Below are 27,723 nucleotides of genomic sequence, written 5' to 3' on the forward strand. Positions count from 1 at the left end.
TAGGGAATGTTATGTTAGAAGATTATCTAATGCACTCTTAATCATCTGGTCTTGCAATCTACAGTGGGAAATCAGAGCAGCCAGCACGGTATGACCCTTCCTCCAGACACCACTGAATTCAGATACCATTATCAGCGGTAGCCTGGTCCATGTCCCAGAACTTAAGCTCTCTTTTGGTTAACAGGCCATGAAATTATTTAGACTATTCTTCATGTTACATTCTGTTATATTTGTAATTAACACAGAAGATCAGCAGTGCCACATTCTGTGTTTTGCTGAATACAGAGGAGACAGTACTTAGAAGCACTTAGCCTTAACCTAACTCTGTCCTATTGGGTTTAGGGGAAACCAACTCTTCAGAGCAGACCTGTCCCATGAGGAAAGGGCTGGGTATTGTCAGAGACCTTAACCCACATATATCTGCAATATGATATGGGAACCAGCACCCTAAACTCTGGTCTTACCTCCTTTTTTTGGAAGGGACTTTTAAACAAAAGCAAACAGTCTGCCAGCACACTCAGTGTTCAGCACCATCGTCAATCAGGGAAGCCTAATTATACCCATTATACTGATGAGGAAGCACTGGCACAAAGCTACGCATTCACATGGCTACAGACACAAAGCAAATCAGTGGCAAAGCTGGAATTAAACCCAAGAATCATGGTGATGAGCTCATCACCCACCTCAGCACAGCCCCATGCAGCTGGGTCATCACCAGTCCTACCCATGTCCTGCAGGTTACAGAGCTGGTGTGGAGCCCTCCACACACCTGCTTAACAACTAGAAGTTTCAATTCCCATGCTGACATGGTTTGGGCTGCTCTGGGACACTCAGGGACTGGTCACATCAGCTGGCCCACAAGGACCAGTCAACTCAGCTCCCTGTATGAGAGGCAGACTGGTGAGCTGCAGACACCCAACAGCCACAACATCAGGTCCGAGCTACTAAGAGACCCTGTGACCACAGACACCAGGCAGGGATGAATCATCTGCTCCTTCTGAAGCAGCTTAATCAACTCCCCTGCATGTGGATCCTCACAGCAGGTCCAGCCTGAGCCCTCTACATATTAATGATTCCCTGGGACATAAAGCCCAGAGATTTTCCTTGGCACCAGGGTCCAGCACTTGCCATGCACTCTCCCTGCCAGGTGCTGGGTGCTCTGGTCTAAGAAAGGCTGCAGAATCCCTCGGGACTGAAAGTCATTACATAAACAATACAGTAGGATCATGGGCAGTAATTGCAAAAGTGCCAGAGGTCTTGGCACCGGATTCTGCCTCAGCAAAGGCCTCTATATGGAGACCCAAACAAAACAAACAAAAACCCAAACTCCCTTGGTGCTTAATGAATAATAATAAATAGTAAATAATAACCCTAAGAGCCAACCTAGCAAGACAGATGTGAAGCACCAGGGCAGCTCTGAGGAAACACCAGTCCTGTAGTAGTCGCCCTCCTTCCCGAGATGCAGAACACTGAGCTCAGCTCACCAGGTTCTTGCAGGGTTAGGTCCAGGGGGAAGCCTGAGATTTCTGTCAGGAATTTGCACACCCCCACCTGTCAGATGGGTTGGAACTGCAGCCTTTGTATGTCCCTGGACTGGGATGTTCACCTGCTAAGCGAGCACACGCCAACTCATGCCCAGCACCTTCTTGTTGCAGATCTCTCTTTAAGAGCTAAAGGCAAAAAAGAAGCAGATGGAGCTGAGCAAGGGAATCCAGGTAGGTGTGAGTCCGGAGAAGCCTCTCCCCAGCATCATCATTACAGTCTGGACTCAGAGTCCCCCACCTGTTCTGTGCAAGCTGAGCTCCCGGCAGGACACCAGGATAGCTGCTTGGCAGGGACAGGGGCTGAAACAAAGGGCCTAATTTAAGTATTTTTATAACTCAGTGCTTGTGACAGTGGGTTTAGCAGTTGCCAGCCATCTGGAATAAAGAATTACAGCCACCTCCCCTAATCCTATATTGCCTAAACCCTAAAGCTGGTTATGGTGCAAGGATGAGGCAGCAGGTTGGGAGGAGATAGTGATGGGAAGGTGGGGGTGGAGAAGGGACAGCAGGAAAATTGTCAAACTTATTTCTTTTTCCTGCAAGGTGCTGGGTGGCCCCAGATATGTCAGAAGTATTTTTGCTAAGAATCAAGAGAAGATAGAATGAACAAAAACAGGGGAGAGGGGAGACAAGGAGTCCTCCATGACCACACAGTCGCATGCACCACACACACACACGCACACAGAGGCTTACTGGTCTGCGCAGGGCTGTCAGGTAAATTAGATCTGAAAGCTGACAATTTCTGACCATATTTCCTTGATTATTTCAAACAAATGCACACCAGCCGCTGTAAGGAGATTAAAGTGACATAAACGTCCCGAGTGGGAGGAGGGAGGGCAGAGAATTCAGGTCACCCCCATCCGTCCCCCATTTGACAGCCGCTATATCGCTATCCAATCCAATAAAAAAATCCCCCCCTTTTGCTTTAATTAATTTTACAGCTAGCTTGCTTAATTACTTTCAATCAAAATCCTCCTGCCATCGCAAAATTAGAGATGGTTGAGCTCCATTAGCCTAAATTCTTCATTTCCATATAGAAAGAGGCTCCCTGGGCAAAGCCAACAGGGCTCCCTCCTATTCTAGCTGCCATCGGACAGATGCCTGTCCCTCTGTCTGTCTTCAGCTCCTTGGGAGAAGGAAGGCAGGAAGGATACAGTCTTGCTCCCACCTTCCCCTTACACAGAGCATCTCCTTGAGAGCCCTGCACACAGGAGGCCTCCCTCTCATAGCACAGACCACAAGAGGTGAGGACAGCCTGCCCTCCTGGCCCTTCCATGGCTGTGCTGGAACGAGGTTTTCCACGGCTGCACGAGGGAGCTGGATGGCCCAGTGCTTCTGCTGTGCTCCCAGCACTGGGGACAGGATCTGGAAGGGATCCTGCAGTTGGTTTGAGCCCTGCCACTGTCACCCCACATATGTGCAGGCATCAGTGACTCTGTGGACACATGGAAAGCACTTTGAGGGGACACAGGGGCAGATCATCTTACACCCAGCTGCTGTGGGTTCGGTACCTTCCTTTGGAGTGTCTGGCACTGTGGGCCACAGACCTGTGATATTCCTGCAGCTGCCACAGGCATCAGTAGCACCCCTCTCCTGAGAGCAAATCCTGGACTGTCCCATTTTGGGGACAATGGAACCTCCTCTGAAGCACAGGGAGTGGCAGCAATAAGCCACATGGCACTGTAGAGGAGACAAGAGGAGACTGTGTGGAGAGGATGGATGGAGGAGGAAACCCTGGAGGGAGCTGGACACTCTGGGAGCAGAGGAGAACCAGCTTCCTCTCCAAAGGAACTGGAATTATCCAGACGATTCCATGCTTTCCTCACACTTTCTCCCATCTCCTATGGTCCTCTCCTTTTCCACATACCCAAACTATCTGCAGAGCAATGGTTCTACTGGAATTTTACCTACACTCAGTCGTCTGTGCAGGTACTGAGCCCTGGGGAGCAGCCAGCAGAGCCCCAGCCCTGCTCCCTCCTCCCGGCACCTGCCCAGGCCACATGTACATTTGCCCTGAAGCTGCAGGAAGGTCACACCAGCACCCCAGTCTCTGCACTTCCCCACCCTTCAGAAAGCTCATGGGGACTCACAGGCGCCAGAAGCTCAACTAGCCCCCAGCTCCAGGGAGGACAGGTCAAACAAACCCTTCTTCTTTAAAACAAAATGAAGAAAAGACAAACACAGACCTATTTTGTTTATAAGCTTAAAACTGAATCCAATGGCGCATCTACCTGGGGATTTTAGATTAAATGGTTTAAGAAACTCAAATAGGCTTTTTAATCCGGTCAAATAAAAAGAGCCCCAAAGAAGCAAAGAATTCACCCTGTTGCGCCTCACACCTATGCAGACAGCCAGGCCTGAATGGCTTTCTTGCTCTCTGCCACTCCTCCCCATCCTGGCATGGGACAGAATGTATTTGCCAAAATCTGGAAGCCTAGGGTACACCCTGTTCAGCACTTGTAAAGACATCACTTTCCCATGGACAATCCACTTCTATCCCACTGTGTAACACCTTTCTTCAGCCTTTCTGCATCCTTCTATGCTTATGTTATTCAGCTGGGGCCTTCCCCTAACACCTGGCAATGCGGGTGCAGTGTCAGCCCCGGTTACATCATCAGCGCCAGCAATAAGCAATCCAAGAGATGACACCAAAACCCCTAATCCCCACTGAACACACACATACAGGCACTGTTTTTCATATGAACTACATTCCTGAATGCTTCACAAGAGAAAACAAGGAGTCATGTGCCCCTGAGATGCAGTGGGGACAAGCAGGGACACAGCACCTGGACAGTCAGCCCAGGCCTGGTGGATGGAGACCAACCCTACACAGACTTGGGGAGTGTGATGAACATCTGGAGCTGAATCCTGACAGAAACCAGGATGCAAAGGGGCTCTACTCTCTGCTGGATAACCACCTCTCCAGGACTTCCAGCCTCTGGTATCACATCTCACCAACTTTCCAACAGAAACAGTCCCCTCGCCCCCACTGCTGCTGTTTCACTCCGGAAACGCTCAGAACCAGCCTTCCCCCGAACATGCTCTGCAATAAAATTCCCGACTTGTGTCTCGCCTGCTCCAATGCTCAGAGCAGCCAGGACAATAGAACAGAGAGGCCCTAAATCCACCAGACTCACCCTAAATAGCAGTGGCCCATAATTTTGCCTGACATTCAGGAGCTTGTTATTCTTTCCCCTCGTCGCCTGGCTGGAGCTGTTCAGACCCATCAGTGTTATTCTATGCATTAAATGGGAAAAAAACCAACTCAACAACAACCCAGAGAGTTTCCAAGCCTGCCCAATGAGGGCTGAAGGGGCAGTGTCCAGAGCTGAGCTGGCAGTGGGAGAATAGGAGCAGTCAATGCCTCAAACCCAGACCCATCCACTCTGCAGGGGAACAGCGTGAGTGGGTCCTGCAGAGACCCCCAGCAGAAACAAACACCCTTTTCTCTGCTTCCATCCCTACCAAGGAAACTCCAGTCTCTCCCAACCCTTCCCGTCTCCCACCTGGTGCCTGGGAAGGTTGCTGCCCACCCCTCCCCACCGGCTGGCAGCGGGGAGCTTTAACCACAACAGTCTGGGTTTTGGGTTTTGGGGTTTTCTTTCTAGGCTGCCTCCAGCTGATTAAGGACCTGCAACAGGATGTAGGGATTACAGCAAAACCTGGCTGCAGATCAGCTGGGGCACGGAGCCAAAGGAGAGAGCGAGGGTTGCCCCCAGCCTGGCTGCCAAAGCGGCACTCGTCCTGCGGGAGGCCGGAGGGCGGCAGCTCTGCTGGAACAAGGGCCCTGCCCTCGCTGGCTCTGCAGGGATGGCCTGCAGCCCACGCTGACAGACATGCCCACGGGAAGGCAGGGCTGCCAGGACGCGGGATCTGTGGGGCTCTCGGGAGAGAGGAAGATCCCTGCAGCCTTGCTCTTTGTGCCCTCACCTCAGGCCAAACGCTGGCGCGAGGGCAGGCGCACACCAACCTCCCGATCTGAGCAGCGGGAGCAGCCCCAGCCTCATGATTCCCGGGTACCTCTGCCAGAGTCTGCACCATGCTGCGCTTCTAGGGGGTATCCTGGAATAACACACTGCAAAATACTCTGTGCCGAGGTTTTAATCCAGGAAGAAGTGCTCAGGGAAAGCAATAATCTCAGTTGGCACACAGAGCACAGCAGGATCTTGCTTCTGGGGAAGCATCAAGAGCAGAATTAGCTTCAAGGAAACTCTGGGGCCTTTTTTTTTCTTCTGCTAACACTGATCCCTGCCTGGACCAGCAGCAGCAGCAGCTCCCAGCATCTTTCTAAAGTGCCTGTCACTGCAATATCCAACTGCTGATATCCCCTAGGGGACATCCCCCCAAGCTTGGGTTTTCCACGTCCCTTTTAGATTGGAGCAAGAGGGACAGCGGCAGTGGGAGCAGCCCTCCTGCTCTGACCTGAAGCTGTTAGCCTTGAGTCCTGTTTTAATCAGGTCTGGCAGAGCTGCTGCCTCGCTTCCCAGCCTGCCACCTCAGAGGGATAATTTGCCAGTGCCTCCTCAGAGAGCTCTGTGGAAATGCTTTGCAGAGCCGGAGTATGTCTCTTCTTCATGGCCAAACCCTCTGAGCTCCATGCTGGCACATCTCCCTCTCCTAGTGACCCCCAGGCTCTGTCTGTATAAAGGAAATCATGAAGATGCCAGGACTTGGTCCTCTTTCCCAAGCGCTGCCTGGCAGGACCTGGCAGTAAGAGGGGGAAGCTGCGTGAAGCAGCAGGAGGAGGTGGAAATCTGTCTGGCAGCAGCAGCACAGAGACTTCTTAGTGCTGCCCACCAGACTCATTGTAGCAGAGAAACTCTGGAGTCAGCTCCTGCTGAGCTAGGGCTGCGGGGGAAAGCAGGAGTTGATATTGCAGGCAGAGACCACTGGGATACCACTGAAAGCTGCTAAATATGACCAGGTTAGCACTTTAGTCTTTAATGGCAGGTCACCATTAATAAACCCAGGGCCCCAGGGTGCAGTACAGAGCCTCCCTCCCCCCCTCCCCAAAATACTCATTTCATTAACTTCTCTGTGCTCAGCGCACTGCACCTGCCAGAGGTTGGGCAGCCAGGAGGGCCAGCAAGGGTTAAGGACATCTTATTGCAGAGCTAACTGTTCTTCAGAGACGATGGAGAAAGACGAGTCTGTACAGCATCCCTCTCCTCCCCTCTGCGCCTCATTCCCCCAGCTGATGCTGGAGACCAGCCCACGGCTTTTGGTGCCACACGGACAGGGCAGCCTGGGAAGGCTCTGAGCGGGGAAGCGCTGTCCCAAGCCCATGGCCATGGGGCTGAGTGCTGCTAAAGGACAGCCAGAAACATGGCCCCAAACCCCAGCTCCAGCACTAAGTCCCTCTGTCCTTCAGGAAGTCACTTCCCATCACTGTGCCTTGCTCTCCCCATCTCTGGGAAGATGACAAGAGCACTGAGGCCACAGCAGGGAAGGGCAGAGGGGAATTACTCTGGATCCAGGCAGGGAAGAAAGACTAGTTGAATAGAGACTGGGGAAACAATAAAGGCCAAATACTGCTTTTGGGGAGCCTGGACTGACCCATGGGATTGCCCCAGTATACGAAAGAGTGAACTTGGCCATTGTAAAAGGTAAGCAGCAGAGAGGGGCCAGAAGAGCCAGCACAGGGTGGGACTACTCTGTCTCCACACGTGCCCCACATTCTCTGCAGCCCCACAGATGCTCCCACAGAGCCTCTGGTCCCAGGGCTGCAGCACAGAGGACAGATGACAAGGTGAGCAGCAAGCAAGAGGACAGAGCTTTGCTCCACCTGCTTCCACTGTGACACCGACCATTTCCCAGAGGGATGGTGGGACAGAAGGAGGAACAAATATATGTTCCAGCTGCCAAAAATCCCATCCTATTGAGACTCTATCGATCTGCCCTACTTGGCAACTGAAGCTGCAGCCACCGTCTGTGGTGCTTGATCAATAAGACCTGGGCAGACAGGGAGGGAGAGGCCCTTTTATGGGAAGGCGGTTCTTTACGGGGAAGTATTTTGATTTTTAGAATGAGTGCAGAGCCAAGGAAGAGGAAATACTGGGACTGAAACTGCAGTTTAGTTTGAACTCATTTCAAATACCTGCTAAGCCACTTACACTGGGGAACCTCCTGCCACAGGAGCTGCCCCAGCCTCTGTCCTCTCTGTCCACCCAGGAGAGCCTCTCGCCCACCCTGGGTGCTCTCAGTGCAGAGGTGTCAGCTGCAGCGATGGGCCAGTACATTCCTAACGCACAGCACAGACCCTGTGCCTGCTAATTCTCCAGAAGCTCCCTACAGATCTTCCCCAGGGATCTGGGGAGAGGCAGAGATTCTGCAGGCATGTGAGAAGGAATAGCTGTGCCACTCAGAGAGCCTCTGGAGGTGCCTGGAGTCCCTGGGCTCCGACGGGCCTGCCCACACCATTTTCACCCTGCCTGCTGGGAAGCATCATGCCCTGCCTCAGCCTCTGCAGGAAAGGGATCACAGCCTGGTAAGACACAGTGAGCCAGGCAGGTCATGGACCAGGGAGCCCATGACCGCCACTGACCCCTTCTATCCTTCTGTGCCTGGAGACCCCTTTCTTATGTCCAGGTCATGGAGCTGGGCCATAACTGCTGAGCTCCAGAGCACAGGTGACCTGCTGGAGGAGAGCCCTGTGTTTGACTGCTCTGGTCACCCTGGCATTCTGCTAGTTTTGTGCCCATAACACCACCAGGAGAAGGCAGAAGAGGAGGAAATGTTTTTTGTAATAGAGAGTGTGAAATGCCACTGGGCCGTTTCCAGCCGGATAGCGAGGTCAGTGCGGATCCAGGCGCCTCGGGCGAGCAGCCTCGGGCCGGGCAGCTCAGCCTGCCGGAGGCCACGTGTCTGAGCCCTGAGCGCCCTGCAGCCTGGCAACCTTAGCAAGCCCAGTGATTATCAGCTCTCAGTGATTTTCAGCTCTTTTATAGTTTCAGCTCTTAGCTTGCTCAGGTGCTCGGCCAGCAGTGGCTTCCACAGAGCAGACGGAGAGAAAGAGAAGGCAGCCTCAGAGATTCCACGATGGTTTTATTTGCAGGGTTCACGAAGGGTTCTGACGGCAGCTCTTCTGCCAGAATGGGCCAGGGTGGCCTCTTATATAGGGTTAGGGGGGCTCAGGAACTGAGCACATGTAAGGGTTAGGGAGAATGGCCTACGGGGTCACAGAGAGATAAGCTAGGCCGGGAGGACCGGGGTGAAGACTTCAGGCACAGCTACTATGACCTGGCATTCCCCTGTCTCTGGGCCTCCACATGCCATGGGGCTCCGGCCATCTCAGCCTCTGCCGCAAGTGAGGGCTGGGTAGGGCCACCTCCAGTGGCAGAAGTGCCCCATTTCCAAAGCCAAGAACGAGTGGCAGCTCATCAGCTCCAATTAGAGCTGGCTGCAAGGGGCACTGTGCATTGGGTGTCACCTCCAAATGCCCTTTGGATAGAAGGGGGTTGGGGGGGGGGGCGGGAAGAGAATCTGCAGTTGTTCCAATGTTTCTTGCTCAACAGAACAACTGTTGCAGTCCTTTTAGCACAAACCCAGCAACTGTTCCCAAAAGCTCAGCCTCCTCAGCTCCCGTCCTTAAAAAAAACCCACCAACCAATCTCCAAAATGACGGCTTCTGAGTCAGGGCAAAAATGTTATTAACAAAAACATCACTCAGGGGTGGGACACCTGCTCCCCTGACAAGCAACTGGCCTGGCTGCCCATGGTTAGAGTATTACATCAGACCCCAAAAAGAGAAAGGAAAGGGAGGGAGAAGGGGAGAGAGTGGAAAAGAACAGACAGAGGGAGGATGACAGCAGAAGGGAGTAACAAAGACAAAGAAGAGCAGGAGAGGGGAAGCACAGAAAGAAAAGAGCAAGTGCGAGCGTATGTGAGAGACGGAGCAGGAGAGAGCGGGAGCGTGGGGGGAGCAGGGAAGTGTGCGGGAAGTGCCAGTGTGTGTGCAATAAAGTGTGGGAGTGCATATGTGTGAGAGACTGCGAGCGTGTGCATATGGCACAGACCGCAGCTAGCAGGAGGAAGACAAGAGTAAGGAAGGGTGAATGATGCCATGAAAAGCAAAAAATCTTGGAAAAGTGTAACAAGAAAATAGGGAGGAAGGGAGAAACAAAAGCTAAAGTGAAGGACATTGAACAAATGAGTCTGGTGAAGCAAGAGAGCAAAGATAAGAGCGGGGAGGGAGGGATGGGAAATGGAGATGGGGGCACACTTGGGATGGGACAGAGCCAGGCTGAGGATCAGGAAGAGAGAGAAAAGGGAGAAGAGGACAGAAGAGAATAGAGGAATAAAAGAAACAAACAGGGGTGAGGGAGAGAAAGATGTCTATTAAAAACCTCAGTGCATAACACAAAATGTCAGGGTTTATAGCTTCATTCTTGGCATTGCTGGTACTGAGAACCCCACACAGAAATGTCACTGCTTGTCATGTTTAATCACCTGCTATTTGTTAACACCTTCACTGCAAGGAGTCTGCCCCTCACCCTTTGCAGGCTCTCCTTTTGGAGAAAAAACTGTGAAAACATGCCTCTGCCTTGCAGCTCTCACAGGACAGTTTCAGCTGCACCCCAAGCTGGGCAGGGGAGGCTGGGCAGGGCCAGCACTCGGGCCATGGTTGTTTGACTTTCAGAGGGGGTTTTGGCACAGGACAGGGCTTCTGCAGGGGCAGGTTAACACATTAGGGAGGAGAAGAATAGGACAGAGGATGCTCCAGGGAGTGTGGGAGGATGCTGGGACCAGAGGGAGCAGGTGAGTGAGGTGGGTTTGGAGGTACAGTGACTTCAGGGAAGAGTAAGAGACAGGAGTGAGAAGGGAAAGCTCAGCTCATAAAATCAAGGTGCACAGGGGCACGGAGGAGCAGGGTACAGGGCCCTTCTCTGGTTGGAAAAACCCCTATGATCCCATCCCACTCATGTCCTGTGCTGAACACATACAAATAAAATCCCTGAAATCCACGCAAGTCTGGAATTCTCCAATCTGATTGCTTGAGCAGCAACTGTCACATAAAAGCAAACATCCAAAGCTATTAAATGTACAGTTACAGTTCCTTGCTCTGGCATCTGCGCTGGTGACTTTGCTCCAGTTCCTCCCAAAGCTGTGCACTGATGGTTTTCCCCTGTGTCAGGCACTCGTGCCCATGCTGTCTGCGCTTCCTACCCAGCCACATACTGTCTGTCTGACATCACACTGCACTGCTAGAGAAAATATTTTGAGGTCATCACTCGACAAGACTTTTCTGGAAAATGTTTGAATTCTTTCCTTTCCAACTGAAAAAAATCAAAAATGCTCCCCTCCATACAGCTGAGCTCTCCCATAGCAGCAGTGAAGATAAAAATCTTACTCTACAATTTTCAGGCTAATGGAAAGAAATCGACCCCCACCTAAATGAACCAAAATTTAAAGATGTGTATATGAGGACCATGAGTGCAGATACTCAGGTGTAACCAAAGAACGGTGACCAGCCCTGTTTCAACACAAATGAGGACTCTGCTTCAGCACAATCCTTGCCCCACACTCTGAACTGCTTATGTCAGTGTGCAGTGGTTTTAAAGTGCTGATGCCACTGAAGTCAGACTTCCCCATTTGAAAATGAAGATCATTTGGGGAGTCAAAGAAATGACAATAGAAAGAGCGCTAAGGGGAGTCTAGGTGCATTTACACTTTTTTCATGCATTCAAACAACAAAAAAAGGTAACAGAAGCCATCGGTTCCCTGAAGATCACAAGGCTTTCTGCTCTGGCCCCCTGACTGCTGGGTGCCAGGTGCTTGTGTGCCCAGTCCATGCCTCCATGGAGATGGCACCAGAGCCAAGGACTGCAGCACCGAGGGGCGTCCTGGAGCTGGTGTCATCCACATAATAAGGACATGCTAGACTGCAGAAACTTGAAGCTCAATCTCTCCCCAGTCCCTACAACAAAATTTTAAAATCCCCTTTAAATCCTCCAAGACTAGATGTTGGACTGAATTAAAACCATCAAGCCTAAACCAGGCAGTTCTGGAAAGCCAAGCTCCAGAGCATGCTTGGACCTCACACCTTGGTCTCTGGTTGTGACAGTGATTCCACTCAAAGCTTCTTCCTTGCAACAGTGTTTTGTTGGTCTCTTCTGATTGACATCCTCATTAGTTTTCTAAAGCAAGTGTCTTCATCTCAATCTCACAATCTTGAGGAGCTCCAAGGGTGGCTGGGAAGCATCCTGCACTGCTGCTACTATTGGGTGCTGCACTGAGGACAGAGAGGTTGCTCCATCCAGATCCTTCTCCAGACACCCACTTTTCCCCAGAATTTCCACAAATAAATTCAAGCCCAGTCTCTGTGCCCACAGACAACTGGACTGACACAGGAGCCTAGCCAGCGACCACTGCCTTCTGCACAGGGAGGGCTCAGCCCAAAGCAGAGCAGAGTGGGTTCTGCCCCTGCCCCAAAGGGCTGGCACGAGCTCCAGGAGCCACCCCAAGTCCTATTCTGGGAACGGGAACAGAACACAGAAGGGCCTCCCACTGGCCTTTCGCCAAGGATAAAATTCACCCTTCTGAACACAGGCCAAGATGATCTAAAGTGACTACTGACTTTTGTTGCCCAACTTGAGTCACCTTAAATGGGCCTATTTTCAAAGTGTCAGTGCTGAGCACAACTTGGAATCGGGCTCTTTAAGATGCCTAATACGACAGGTCCAGTCACTGCTGTAACAAGAAAGGCCATTATTCCTCTCTTGTGTGACTTCTTCCAGTCTGGCCAGGCCTTTTATCTTTTTTCCTCTCCCCTCCCTTCTCCTTGTTCTTTTCTTTTTCAGCTTTTTATGAATTTCTGTCAGCTTTCCTCCCTCTCCCCTCCTCAAGGTCATGCAGCTCATTTCCACGTTGAACATTTACTCAGCAAGCCAGGTCCTTTCGCAGGCTCTCACCACAAATATGCTTTCTGATAAAGTCTTGCAGAAAAGAAACTGTAAAACCCAAAACAATGTCAGAAATAAATAAAAAAAATCCCACCAGGGCAAAACGGGGCTGTGACAGGGCAGACTTTCAACAGAGAGAGCTAGCAGGTAAAGCACCCCATTGCATGCAGTTCTGTGACTGTTTTCTTGCTCTCCTTTATAGTTTGCTTTTCTGAATATTTCTGTTTTGCTGTGCCACCTATATGAGTGGGACTGTTATTTTTAACCTCTTTTCATTCACAGTGAAACTCACCCTTATTCACAGGTCAGAATCCTCTCAGCCTACGGGCACCTGCTCCTTCATGGCAGTGACCTACCACCTCAAACCCAACATCTCATTGTCTAAGATCCAATGCTGTTTGGCTTCCATGGCCACTGAGAAATTATAGGGAAAAGTAACTTTGCTGGTTTTTGCCAGTCAGGTCATGGTTTTACACCCAAAATTTCCCAAAGGAAGAGAGGCCACCATCTCGTTGCTGGCCAAGTCAGTTTTGGGATAACAAGCACATGGTAACCAAAGGCTCCCACCTTCCAGCCCTGAGGAGTCCCTGAGGACCACTGCCTGGAGGGAAGAGAGCTGAAAACAGTTCTCTTCTTTCTCTTGAGATACCAAGGCTCTGCCTTCTCCTCACTCCAGAGTTGCTGTTTTAGGTTTCTTTATTTTGCTACTTTCTTTTTAGGAGCCCACAATTAAAAGCCAGAAATCTGGGGATTCCTCCTAGCAGGAGAGACCAAATTCCCGTTGGTGCTGCACACAGCTCTCCCCCGATTTCTACCAACAGCCTAAAAGGCATCCCCCACTCTCCCAGGTGAGCAGCTCCCACCCCAGCCCACAGTCACTGCTGGCAGCGGCTGCTGGGGAGCAGAGACCTGGCTATCCCCTTTCCATGACATCTGACCTTCTCCTGGAGGCTGCAGAAATGTGGCCTTCCATAAACAGGCATTTCCGCCTCGGAAAGCCTCAAACCAGCCTCACGGTACTCTAGGTTGTGGTGGCTCAGGTAGCTGGCTGTGAACACCTTGGTGCAGCCTGTGGCACTGCCAGTCTGGCTTTAGGAACTGCAGAGCCATGGTTCTGCAGGGGAGCAGCACAGCCCACACCAGCGAGGGCAGGCACCTTGGCAAGGGCCAGGCAGCTCTTACAGGGACAAGTATTTGGGTCCACCAGCATCACCAAAACTAAACACAAACAGAAAGTTACAAACTTGCAGACAGTCAGAGCCCTGAAAGAAAATACAGAAAAAGTACACTCTTATTTTGAGTGCTTTTGTCCACTTGCAACTCTGCCTTAGCGGCACAGCACGCTGTGGGAAGAGCAGCACACTGGTGGCAGTGACATTGTCCTGAGTGTCAGCACACCCCAAGAGAGCAGGGCAGAGTGCTGTGGGATGCTGTAGGACACTTTGCTGGCCGTCAGGCCCCTGCAGAGGCTGGGCACTGAGCTGGGTGTCACCACACTGTGCACGGGCTCCTGTGACCCTTCTGTCTCCCTGGCACGGCCCGTCTCGTCTCACTGAGTGCTGCTTGCCCTCCCTCCCTCCCAGTGCGCACATGGCTTTAATGTTTTTATTACCTGTTTGACTCGCTGCCTTATTGCTTCTCCTCTTAATGGGGCTGTAACCGTGGAAACGAGGAATAAACGGCCACCAGAAAATGAGATGATTAAACAGGTCACCCTGGCAAAACAAACTCTGTGTTCACACAGCCCAGGCTGTGTGTGCAGTTTCTGTCCAGGGAAATGCAGGTGGGAGAGGGTGGAAGGGCTGGAGCAGGCTCCTGGAACGAGCACACCAACGAGAGGTGCCTCCTCAGAGAAGTGAGGTCTCTGCCCAGGAGGAATGGTGCTTTGAGCTTCCCAGCAAATGCATGCAGAAAATGGCAAGGTTTGCTGAGGGAAGATGGAAGACAGCGAGGACTAGACACATTTGTGTAAATGGGGAAAAAATAGCAACTAAGAGTATAAATAGGCTGGACTGAAAACAAAACATGAGTCTGAGACAAGCTGGTGTCCTCTGTTGTCCCTGTCTCTGGCATTACCCATGGCTGCATCATGGCAACTCCCAAGGGAGCACAGAGGCTCTCCAGGTCCCTGGGGCACAGCTCCACCGCCCTCCTGTCCCTGCTGAGCGGCCAAGCCGCTCTGGTGCTGCCCTGGCAAAGGCACGGCACCATCCAGTTAAGCACGGCCAGGACCACGAGGAATGGAGGCTCTCATGCAGCACAGACTTAGCTTTCCCAGAGCCAGCTGTGGCCACTGTGCTCAGAGGTCCTTTTCTGAAACTGTGGCTGGGAGGAGAGGGACAGGACCAGGCGAGGCAGGAGGAAATGACCACAGCCGGAGCAGGTCCCCGGCACCGCAGCCTCCTCACGCCGGGGAGCGATGGCTGCTCCACACCGGCAGGAAAAGGAGAAGGTGAGGGGGCCCACGTGTTTCCCTGCCCCACTGGGCGCTGACATCTGAAGGAGATCTCGCAGTCAAGCTGAGAGGTTCGTACAAAATGAGTTTCAGACCAGAATGTTATTTGTCGAAAACAAAAATAAACCCCCAAAATAGGCACACTCCAATCAAAAAAGCACAATCACAAACCAACATTTAAAGTAGTGAGGATCCTGCCAGAATCCCCATCCTGTCCCAACCTGCCCAAACCCAGACTCATTGGGTGCTGGCAGTCTGGGAAGAGCAGACTTACTCCACCAAGAGCAACAAATTCAGCAGAAGAAATTGGAACAGCAAAGCTTGGCAAGGTAGAGATGTGAGACAACTGCTTGGAGCACACAGGCGAGTGGTTGTGCTTTCTTTCAAAAAAACCCAGCAGGTGGTTTATGAAAAGGGCCCTATTCTTTAGAGTAATTTGAGCCATATTTCATTGTTTGATAGAAAAATCCTAATATTCATGACCTCCTTTAACTGGAAGAAGTTTGCTCATCTGAATATCAGCCCACAGAAAAATGGGAAAATGAAAAATAGAGTAAGACAATGGAAGGGGGGAAGGAAAGGAAAAGCAAGACAGAATCAAAGACAGAATGGAAGTCCAGGAGAGTGACAAAGAGTGACAGGTCTGTGGGAATATGGAAAGGAAGAAAGACATAAAGGAAAGCTATTTAGTAAGAAAAGTTAAATAGTGCGGCATAAAAAAGGCTGAGAAAAGCAGAGTGAGTGACAGCAAACACAGCAAGAGCGAGCAAAGGAGCTTTCCCCTAAAGTTTCCAAGTGCATGGATCAACTTTGCAGAACTGGGATTCTTGTCCTACTGAGTTTCAGCTAAAAATATTCACATGCAATCGAGAAGAAAAATCAGACCCCCTTTCCTCTGCTCCCGCACCCTCTTCCAATCCAGTCCTCCTCTGCTAACATCTGCTGCCTGCCTTCGGGACATGCAGATGGTAATTACTCCAGGAGCAGCTTCCTCCCCTTGCCCTGCTTGCAGAGGGCCACTTGGAAGAGAGCTTGGAGCCACGGAAAGATACCACACACACCTTCACAACACATAGCCAGGAGAAGGGCATGTGGGAGCCAGGGCATGCCCAGAGAACGTGACAGCACAGGGGTGGGAGGTGGGTGGGTGAAAAGATGAAGATATTTGTCTACAACACACACCAGTAAAACATCCACCTGGTCCAAAGATGGGGAGCCTGGGGAGAAGCTGCTCCAGAGATGTGGAACTGCTCGTGCTCCTCCAGACAGGGCAAGGGGTGTGGGAGGAGAGGTGTGCTGGGGAAGCACAGGCAGCAGGAAGAGGAGGAGGAGTAGGAGGAAGGCTGCCCTGGGCGAGGCAGCTCAGGGAGTGGATTCATACAGGCATGGAGCTGGCAAACACCAGGCAGAGAGGTGGAGCTGCTTTAATGAGAAGAGGCTTCTATGACTCAGGCCTCAAAGGGATTGGTACTTTATTATTTTATTTTTCCATAATAAATTATGCCCTGGGATGCCAGGTCCTGCCGGGTTTTTCTGGAAATACCAGACAAAAGCTGGTGTTGCTACCTGGCTTTTGACAGTTTCCCATGTATGGAAGCTGAAAGCTCCTGGCTCTTCCTCTGCTCTGCCCTGGCCCATCCAGTTTTGGGAGCAGTGCTGACACCACTGCACCACTCCAACAGAACAGCCCAGCTGGGGCTCTTCACCTCCCAGCCCAGGTCCTGGAGAGGTCCCCATGACAAGCCACCCCAGACCCAGGGGGGCAGGCGGGTGCAGGAGCTCCCAGGAAAGCGGGAGCGGGCTCAGCTCTCCCACAGCCCAGGGACCCCACCCCGGCTGCAGGGAGCAGCGCTGCTGCCCGACCCCGCACCCATCCATGGACAGCAGCCAGCCCTCACTCACTTATCTCCATCCCTGAGCGCCCAGCCCTGGCTCTGGGCTGCACAAGGGAGGATGATTATGCCCACTCTATAGATTAGGAGTTATTCATCCTACACCAAATCCTCAGACTCTGCCATGTCTCACAGACCTGTTCTGGAGCTCTTTGTTAGTTTTAGGCTGAACTTGGCCCTAGTTCAGCTCAGAAACTCATGTTACAAAAATCCCCTGTACGGCCGTCTGTCTGAGGCTGTGGACCAGGCTGACGCCAAGGCCACCATTCCCCCCAGCAGCAGAACCCTGGGGGGCTCCACTACAGACTGGGGGAGCACAGAGACACCCAACACACAGGGCAGACACCATCCTCGTCTTCTCTTGCTCCAGGAAGGATTCATTCACGGCAATGATGACGCAAGTGCACACAAGCAGAGTGTTCATCGTGGCAATGTCTCGAGCGAGCAGCCTGGCGAACATGAAGTTCAGCACGGCGCCAACATGTGAGTGTCCAGGAGCGTGGAGGTGGGTGAGCGTCTGGGGCAGACATGCACCTTCAGGACAGAGTGACAGGGATGTAGGTGTTGGGTGTGGGGAACACCTCCAGAAATGCACCACCAGAGCTTGGTTTTTTACTGATTTCACAAGAGAGGCTCCGCTAAAATGTCACCTCTCCAAAGCAAAACATGAGCATGTTGGTGAATCATCTCTTCACACCCCAAAACCAGGAATGGGTGGCAAAGCTCTCTAGTGAGGCACCAAATCCTCAGGGGATTGTCATAAAATGCACCCAGTGACCTTAGTCTTCCCATCCTTTTCCCTTGTACCTCCTGTTCTCCACCCTTCGCTTTCTCTTGCCAACCTGCATGGGTTGTTCAGCTTTTATTCCAAGCATGAAACTGCCTTAGGACTGGAAGCTTTAAGCAGTTTCCCAGCCTCCAGAAATTTTCTGGTTTTGTTTCTCCACAGCAGAGCAAACAATTGCTTTGGTACCTAGCCACCACACCTAACTCCTAAATGCAACAAGAACTTGGAATTCTTTGGGAAACTTACACAAGAACATATTTTACATGAGTGAAATGCATGTTTTTTGTTCACTGTAACTATTTCTTCCTGAAGGGACTTGACAAACTTTTATTTTCTGGAATCACCACATGAAGAAAGATGGAAAGTCCTCTGAGGAAGAGATGAAGACTGGTGCCAGGTTAACACATTGGAAAGAGATGTCGACAGCTGAAATCAGCCTCTGAGATCTCTATGGATGGGCAACAAGGGGCTCCACTGTTTGGGCGAGGGAAAAGCATCACCATCCCACTCCAAAACACACTCTGCTCTGCAGATAAAGCCTGTGCTTACATGGAACAGCAGTCTAGACCCTCACCTGTGATCAGCACTACTGCCTGTTCCAAACAGCAGCTCCTGCCAGGGACCAGAAGCCCACCCACAAGAGCTGCACAAAGGAGATGAAGCCCCAGGGTACCAATCCCAGCTGTAGCCCTGCCCTGTGACCATCTGTCAGCACAAAGATGAGCCCTATCCAGAGAAGCTTTGCAAAGCCCCTGGGCTTTGCCCATCCAGGGACTGCCCTGGATGGCATCCATCCTCTTGCAGCACTACAGCGACCTGGCCCAGCCCTTCACCTACCTGTGCCCCTCCAGCACCTGAGCACTGTGCACCTTCTACATCCTCAAGTCAATCCCAGCGGCTGTTCCAGCTTGTGGATCACTGGTCAAGCAGGAATGGGGATTAGAAACCAGCAAGTGCTTCTTTTGTTACCAATTTCTTCCTCCTTCTCTCCTGCGTGCCCTCAGAGACAAAAGAGGGAGCAACAAGGTCCCGGTCCAAGGGGCTCTCCATCCTCGAAATGGATTTTACCTGTCTCTGAAAGCTGCCTCCATCTCTCACCTCCCATAGCTTTCTCCCTAGGGAAATCAACCTAAAAGGGGCTAATGGAACAATGTCCCTCTCTCTCCCCCCTCTCATTTTCTCTCTTTTTTTTTATTAGCATTTGTGGAATTTATTCCCAAACTCTCCTAATCTTTCGTACACAACCATTTGATTTGCATAACCCAGCCCCCTCTCATAAAAACTGGCTGCTAGTTTAATTAAAAAATGTAAATTTGCTGTCATCTCGGGGCCTAGTGAATTAGGACGACATCGGCATTTTTTATTGCTGAAGACGTCCAAATTGATCCAGTCCGCACTGAACTGGAGGGGAGGAGACGGTGCTGCGTGGGACTTTTGGCTGGAGGTTCTGCCCCTCCCCTGCTTCCAGCCAAGCCTCCTCTGCCCCCTCTTTGCTTTGCAAAGTGCAGCTGAGGACGAGGACATTGGCTCTCCCAAACCTCAGCTGGATCGGCTAGCACGGCCTGTGCAATGTCAGCACTTCTGGGAGCTGAGCCCTGGGTGGCACCTGAGCTCTCCAAACCTTGGGAACGGCTGCATCTTCAAACCCTGGGAGGGAGGGAAGGAGCCCGGGTGGAAGATGCAGCACAGGCAATAGTTATCTTCACCTGCTATAGGACTTGTCATTACTTTCCAGACACTTTCAACCAACTTTTCAGAGGGTGACTAAACTGTAGGCTGCACAGCAGCCCAGGGGTACGATTTGATGTCAGAGGGAGCGTCAAAGTGGCCACAAAGGCTCTCGCTGGGAGGACAGGCAAGTGCAAAAAGTGGGACAGAAAAGGCTGTGTAGGCAAAGCCCTGAGGTCCAATCGCAGGAAAGAGGACTTCCAGTAGAAGCATAAACAGTTTAGCAAAACAGAAAGAGAAACTGATGATATGGAAACTACACATCAAATATCTGATCCCCTCCAGTCGAGGTATCTGTACCATTCCCAGCCAGTTTCAGTACAAGCTGCCTCTCCCGCCGGGACTCTGTGTCTCAGAGCAGAGCAGTGCAGTACCTGCACACATCAGCGGACCCCACTCTGCGGGCAGCAGACCTGGTTTAGAAGGACTCATGAGATCCAGCAGACAGAAGACAGGTGAGGAAACAGGAGTTCATCTCAGAGATCAATTTTTTGCCCTTTTTGTAAGTTATCTCTCTATAGTGCCAAAGCAGTAGAAACACTCCTATGGACTTCAAGCAGCTCTGAAGCATGTTCTCCAAGTAATAGCTGGGTGCTGCTTGTTCCATTTTGGGAAGGTTAATCCCTGCCCTGCTAAACCCTTCTCCCAAGGAACAATCTTCACTTGGTAGGCTTAAGCCCTTGAATGCTTTCCACCCAACAAGTATCTCACAGAACTACTGGAAAGGGACATGAACACTCAAACCAACTGCCTGGGAACCTTCTGCAGAGCATGAGCTCATGAATGACACCAACCTTGACTGAGCCAATGTCTCCCAAAAAATCTGGTAAAAAAAAACCCCAAACAGTTGTCACCAGCCCAAAGAAGGTGTTTCTATCCACTGGGTGTTCCACTGGGTGATTTGACAAAGACACCAAATGACCCTTTGAGTGGGAAATTGACTATTCCTCCGCCCATTTACTATAGGTGTTTTGGTCCTCATTCTGAGGTCAGTTCCTGTAATCTCATACCAAGGATAACTAGGCTAGGGAACAGTGTCCCAAAGGAAGTGACAAGTACCTCGTCAGTCAAGGTATTTAAAACCAGACTCGCAGAAAGTCACATGTAGGGAACATCTTGCCACATTCCTGTGCAGATGGACTCAGTCCACAAATTCTTTTCAGCCCTTAACCATTATTAACACTTCTGGTCCTGGAAGGTCCACGCATGGATCGAATGAGCTGAGAAAGCCCTCAGCAAGGGCAGACTGTCAGACCCCACGTACTGAGTCCCTCTGGGAAAGAAACCCCTCTAGACTTGCCTCTGCCAGCTGGCAGCTCCTGTGAGCAGCCCTCGGGCACTGCCTCTGGAGAGTCACTGCCTGAGGGCTTGGAGAGAATTCAAGAGGCAATGACTGAGGGAGATAAGCTGGCCCAAGTAGATAAGGGTTAGAGGTGGTGATTATGGGGCAGGTCTTTGCCCCAAGATCATGACAAGACGGGTTCACCCACACAGATCATAATGCTGACTTAAAGAGATCTCCCCGATCCTCATTTCCATGGCTTACTGCAGCCCCGGGTTCCCATACCGGAGACCAAACCCCACGTGGTACCTGGGCGCAGCCGTGGCACGGCTGAGCGCTCCCAACACTTGCGAGGCCAAGGAGGGTCCCTTTTTTGGGGAGGGGAGGGCGCCCACCGGGCAGCCCCGCGTCGGGGGAGCCCCACGGGGCAGCGCTCCAGCCGGCAGAGGGCGCTGCAGCGCCGGGGCACGGCCCGGCCCGCCCCGGCCCGAGACGGCGGGGCAGAGCCGCGGCTCCCGAGATGGAGATCGGGGCAAATCACTGTTTATGGCTCTTTGAAGCATTTGCCCTCCTGCAGTTTCACCACATCCTTAACTCCTGAGCTGCCCACGCAGCATCCCAGCTTCTTGATCTAGAAGGGAGGCAGCCACACGCCCACGGCTGGACCCAAGCAGAGCTGGCATGTCTCACTTACAGGTGGAAGTGGCTCCAGAGCCACTCGGTTCCTGATAGGAATGGTAGAAATAAGTATATAAATGGAATAAATGACGGCAAAATTATCCTCTCACTCACAATATCAGAGTACATAGTTCAGGCCCAGTCAATCATCAACCAGTTTATTACCATCTTACTCCTTATTAAAAAAAAACCAGCACACACTCTCTGGCAGTAATTACCTGGACCATGGCCCACTGCCAGCACAGGCCTGTTTGGCTCATTGCTGCCATTTGGTTTTTAAATGGCAAAGAATGGTTTACAGCATTTTGGAGGAGCAGGTGTAGCTGTGTTAGCCGGTAAGGGGCCATGGTAGTGGGACCTGGTCCCAAAGACAGAGGTAACATCACCTAAGGGATAGATTCCTACCAAACTCTCAATTTGCACATTTTGTCAAATTTAAATGAGACGGTCCAAGGATTGGAAAACCCACGAACACTTTGAGCCCCAAAGCTCCTGGCTGCAATCACACTCCAGCCTGATGGAGACCTGTCCATCATCACACCCAGCAGGGCCACCAGCCCAATCCAACCCAGCCCAGCACCAGGCCGGAACCTACTCTCCATCCTGATACCTGATCAAAAACCAGTGGACAAGCCACAAAAAGCTACAATCAAAAGCACACCCAACCCCAGTACTAGGGCCTGTAATCTAAAACCAAAACATTGCCCCAGCCTGGCCACCTTTCCTCCTCCCTGCATGATGTGAAGGGGTGGGGGAGGTCTCATACACCTCACATGGAAGGACAAAAACAAACCCATCCCAGATATGCCCAGGCTGAATAAAACCAAAAAACAACTCATTAAATGTAATAAGCAGCCTCTTCATCTGACACTGCCTTGTCCCAAATAAATTAAATTCCTTTTCATTTAGGCAGTACAGGAACCTGACAAGCAACCTTTACCACCGCCACGCCAGAGCTCAGGAGGGGGGAAAATATGAAAGAGAAAACAACCCACACAACTTACAACAAATACAAAGGCAGAATCATTTCAAAACCCCCATAAACTTCCCCTCCGCATCCTCTCACGGCCAGCCCGCTCCTTGCCCTGCTGCCCCGGCCCGCGGGGGCCGCGCTGCCGGGAAGGACCGACGGCGGGAGCAGAGCCCCCGGCTCACCTCGGCGGGGCCGGGAGAGCGGGGCCGAAGCGGCGGCGGGCGCGGGAGCAACTTCCGTAAAACAAGTGAAAGAAGCAAAGTGAAAGAGGCGACAAGCCCCCCGCCGCACCGCACCTGGTGCGGCCCCCGCGCCCCGCTCCGCCTGGCCCGCAGCCCTGCGCCGCGCACCCGCCAACAAAAGTTTCGGTGCGGCGGCCCCGCGTCCGGAGAGACTGCGCTGCCCGCAGCGCCGGCCCCGCGGCTCGGAGCGGCACAGCTGCGGAGCGGCGGCCGCGGCGGACAGCGCTCCGCTCCGCTCCGCTCCGCACCGCCCGGCGCGGGGGCACCGGCGGCCGCACCGACCGGGGGCTCCACCGACAGGCGGGCGGGGGGCTGGGGGCAGGAAAAGGACAATTGTGCTGTACTTACCATAGTCGGAGAGACGAAAGCCGAATTCACTTAAATAATCAACTTTCATAATACTTAATTAATACCTAATTGCAGCTGATTGCTCCCGAATAACAAGTTGTTTAAAGCACTGATGTCATTGCCGTGCCGGTCCTCCCCGAGTCACTTTGGCAGCGGGGCCGGGGGCGGGCGCGCCGCGCGGGGGGCGGTGACTGGCGGCCGGGGACCCGCCCCCTCGCCGGGCCCGCCGCCGGGGGCAGGTGCGGGGCCGGGCCGGCTTGGATCGAGTCGGGTCGGGTCGGGTCGGGTCGGGTCGGGTCGGGTCGGGGGGCAGCGAGGCAGCGGCGGCGGGGTTACCTCGGGCGGACCCGGAGCGCGGCCCTCGCGCACCCCGCGGCGGTCCCGGCGCGGCGGGGAAGGAGCGCGGGGCTGCCCCGCACGCAGGGCCGCCCGCCGGGACCAGCCTGGCCTCGGTGCCCCGCAGCCATCGCTGCCGGCCGCCACCCGCCCCGCGGCCGCGGCGCTGGCTCCTCCGGAAGCCCCGGAGCGGCGGGGACGGAGCCGCCGGCACGGAGCAGACCGCAAACCACAAGGGGATGGAGGGGGGCGTACGGGGCCGGACGAGCGGCAGCGGTGCCCGAGGCACCGGGCACGGCACGACCCGCGGGCAGGGGCACGGCGCGTTGCCCCGGCACCGCCGTCCCACGCGGGTCCAGGCTCGGCCGTGCGGCGCGGAGCGCGCACCGAGGAGGACTGGAGCCCTCGGGGCACTGGTGGCCGCCACCTGCGGGTGCCACAACCCTGGACACATCTTGCCCTCGGGAAGATCACGGCGCTCTACCCCTGAACGCCGGGCCCACGGGAGGCGGGGGGAAGGGGGCCCTTTTGCAGTGAATTTCCTCATTTTTTTTGGCTTTATTTTTCTAAGTAGCAAAGAATGCGAGGGAGGTTCTGAGAGGCGTGTTGGGTAAACACAGATATAAGCCTCTTTCTTTAAAACAAACGAGCAGATTATTTACCTGATTAAATAGGTATTTTGAGCAGGTTGTAGGCTGTTTTTGTGAACACACCACGTCTGGCTACAGGATTTTGGCAGAGCTAGGCTCCTCACCGGGGCTCACACAGAGCTGCCCATGGACTTACCAGCTCTTAAATCCTTTTTATAAGCAGAACTTAATGTGCTTCCCAAAGGAGGCCAGCATCATTACCCCACGAGGGATGGGGAAACTGAGGCACTAGTGAGGGAAGTGACTCGCCAGAAGTGGCTGGACAGGTTAGTCACAGGGCTGGAAGGAGCCCAGGAGTGCTTGGCTCCATGCACCAGGATGTGCTGCACCCTGATAGTGTCCTGAGCCCAGAGACGCAACCCAAACTGTAGCTCATCACCTCAGCAGCGCTGCATTTGCATGGACAAAAACGCACAGGCAGCAATGCAGGCCAGAGGGCAGGGAGAGGGAAGAGAGGGGAGTCATTTGTGGAAACCACAAATATTCTGGCTCCTCTCAGAGAAAAATCTAAACAAAGTCTAGTGAAATGGAGCCACCCAGGGACCTTCCAAGCTGAGAAGCACGTGGGGACAAGTGTCAGGCAGGAGGCAAGTGTGCCCTGCCTGGGGGCTACCCAGCCAAGCAGCACTCCTGAACAGAGCCCTGTGCGGGACTCACCTTCCCACCTGGTGCAGCCAAGCTCCTGCTTTATCAGCATTGCCCCAATTCCCCCACTCACTGGTTTCTAACCACACCATCAGCTCCAATCAGCTGTCACCCCATGCTGCCTTTACAATCCTGCCTGTCTGCACTTCACTCGGCCCCAACACCCAGCCGACATCACTCACAATCCTCAGCAGAGCCTGCCCTGGTCCCTACCCCTGAGTCAGGCACTAGAGCACCTGCCAAGGAATATCCCACCCTGCAAAGTAATGGACAGAACCAGAACTGTTTGTGCAGGCTCTGTAATAGCTCAGTTTGGATTCAACACTTCCTTCCAGGTTTGAGTTTGCTGACAGGTCCCATAAGTTCACTGCACTTTATGTCAGATATCTTCATTTTTGCTTCTTCTGTGAACTTAAGATTTAAGGAGTGGGAGTTCTGCTCACCACCACTGTTCCCTCAGAAAGTGGGCACCCGCTGGATCTCCAGTTCCTCACAAAGAGGAACGCACTTTCTAACATGGATATGTCACTACGCATACACAGTCCCACGGACCCTCTGAACATACCTGTTCTTCTACGTGCACCAAGCTGAGCACGTTCACACATCAGTATACAAATGTTCCCCACCCCTCCCATCCCAGCATGCACATGCAACATGCATATGCCCTCCACCAAGAAAATGATACTCTGTGCTCACTGACATTCAAATACACACATATCCATACACCACGACACATATGAACCCACACACACAACCTAAACACACCTGGAGGATCCCCTCCACAGACTTCCCACTGTCCCTCCCACTCCTCCTTGCAGGAACAACTTGCCAAGGTGTTTTTTCAGGTGAAATCCACACCCTGCAGCTGATGCAATGGCAAGGCCTGATTTCCTATCTCAGCAATCTCCTGTCACAGGATCAGGTTTTATTTCCCCATACTCCCTGCTTTGCCTCTTACCCACGGAACATTGGTTCTTGCCTCTCTCAAGGGCTCTGAAGCTTTCTGCTCCTGTGCCCCCCATGAGGGTGGCACCTGCCCTCCTTCCCTTATCCCTTCAGGGTATGAATCCACTCAGAGGAAAAGCTGCCTCTGACCGTGCCCTGGCACAAAGAGGCTCCCGGACCCCCTGCTCTCCAGGAGCACTCGAGGGAAGGCAGCACCCCTCACCCTGCTCTGAACTTTGCTTCCATGCCACGGCGAGAGCTGCCCCATCCGCTCCAGCCACATCTGCCCTTCTGTGGCAGGTGAAGAGATCTCTCTCTGCCCCCTTCCACCCTCCCAGGGGCATAAGGAGCTCTTGGTAATTAATGTTTGCCAGGTGCTCAGAGATCCTCAGATGAAAAGTGCAATGGGAGGGGGAAGGATGATTAATTTATTATTATTACAGTTTAATGCTTTCCCCGCAGACAGTGTGCCAGGGCTGAGCAGGGGGTGAGTCACACTGAGATGTGGGACATCCCCCTTTTTGTGTCTCTTCTACCTTTGTTTTTTTATGCTTAGCCCATTTTCTTGGCAGTTTCTCCCTCCTTAGCTGGAGCTGGCCTGGGGGCCTGGGACTGTGCTCTGGATTCATGTGGGATCAGGGCGCTGTCTCTCAGATTGCAGGTTGGAGATCTGGCAGTGCTGTGCCCCTCCTCCTGCTCCTGCTTGGGGAGTCTATTAGGCAAATGCTCCTGCCCTATTTCTGTAATTTTGTTTGATTTCTGTTTCGTCAAGGGAGGTGCCCAGAGGCCTCGGGGCCTGGGCGGCAGGAGCAGACAATCCATGCTTTCTTTCCCTTTCCTTCTCTTTCCCTCCTTCCTTCTCAATTCAGTTTCAATCACATTATTGGCACATGGCTCCCAGAACCCCTTGCCAAAGCAGCTGTGCTAAGTCTCAGCGTGCTGGGGAAGGCTCTGCTGGGAGCAATTCTGCCATTTACTGTTCTTTTGGTCTCAAACAGTTTGACACCAGGTCCCCACCATGTGGCTACTGCTTTTCCAGGCGCCCCACAGCTTCCAGCATCTGCTGGAAGCCAGTGCTGCTCATCTCTTGACCACTGCCCAGAGGGGATGACTGCACTGGGAACGGGCCATACGGCACTGAACGTACATGGCATGTGCTCCACAGGGGCCCAGGAAGACTTGGGGGGAAGGAGTGGCAGGGGTTTGAATGCACTAACAATTAGTTACAATTTACTGCAGCAATTAGAAGCGCAGCCTGGGGATTTCAGGGTGAGGAGGTAAGGGCATAGTCGTACCCAGGCAGCAGGTCCTATAGGGAAGGTACCTGGCACTCAAAAGCAGGTGCTTTGCCTGCAAAACCAGCAAATACCACCCTGAACCATCCTGAACCCCACAAAGCCCCTGAGCCCGGACTTGGCAAAGCACACAGCTGGCATGGGAAACTGCTGCCCAAGGATGGGTCCCAGACTGCGCAAGACCAATTTCTGCAGTGCATGGGGCAAGCGCAGACAGAAATGGTGATTTCTGATTTCTGTCCAGAGGATCTGCAAGCCAGCTTGTGCTCCTGCAGAGACATGCAAATGAAAGCGTGAGCACATGCCATGTGCATACACATGGAATCATGTAAATGCAATGACACAGGAAGACCTGTGCATGGTCCTGCAGCAGCCAGGACAATCCAGCTGGATTGTCATGGATGTTTTAGCTGAGACTGTCCTGCTCTGGACACATGTGGATGGCCTAATGGCATGCAGATGTCAAAGGACACTGGGTAGAGAGGAGTTGCCACCCTACTTCCTCTACAGGGCAATGACTTGCTCCCCCAGCAACTCTATCCTGACATGGGCTGGGCAGATCTGTAAAGGCTCCCAAAATGCAGCCCACCAAGTAACAGAGACGGGGCAGGTCAACAGACAGGCTGGATTTTACAGGATTCTGACACTGTGGAGTAGGGGTGGTCTCCATAAATTCACTCTGGATTTAATGCGGCTTGGACACGGGAAAGAGGAGAAAGGAGGGAAGGCAGAGGGAATCTGGCACATTGTCTGCTCTGCTTTATCTGCCCCATGACAGGCAGAGCCCATGTCACCCCTGCTCCCATGCAGGGCATTGAGGCAGGAACAGGGCACTGTCAGGGACTGCCCCCAAAGAAGCAGTCACTCATACATTAGAAGTGACAACGAGGGGAGATGATGTAGGAGGTGAGAAATGGGCATCAGACCCAGGACTGCACATAGTGGGGACTGACTGCTCTTCTTCCTCTGGGATGTGACAGCAGGATCCCCACCAGAGCACAGGGAGGGAAGGCAAAGCATCG

At 52.8% G+C, this 27,723-nt stretch overlaps 1 protein-coding gene across 4 annotated transcripts in view; it reads right to left on the reverse strand.

Annotated features, from left to right (window-relative positions):
* The window catches only part of CASZ1 (castor zinc finger 1), a 196,927-nt gene that overhangs the window by 64,108 nt on the left and 105,096 nt on the right, over positions 1-27,723 (reverse strand). For 2 of the 4 annotated variants that reach the window (XM_084220093.1, XM_084220090.1), the window contains exon 1: positions 22,831-22,958. The exons of 1 other annotated variant lie outside the window; for it this stretch is intronic. In XM_084220093.1, coding sequence (XP_084076219.1) covers positions 22,831-22,879 — 49 coding nt within the window. In that variant the 5' untranslated portion in view covers positions 22,880-22,958. Of the gene's footprint in view, positions 1-22,830; positions 22,968-27,723 lie in introns of those variants that run through there. One more of the 4 variants, XM_084220091.1, reaches the window with a different exon arrangement.

Source organism: Fringilla coelebs (assembly GCF_963513975.1).
Source record: "Fringilla coelebs genome assembly, chromosome: 22".
Classification (NCBI taxonomy): domain Eukaryota; kingdom Metazoa; phylum Chordata; class Aves; order Passeriformes; family Fringillidae; genus Fringilla; species Fringilla coelebs.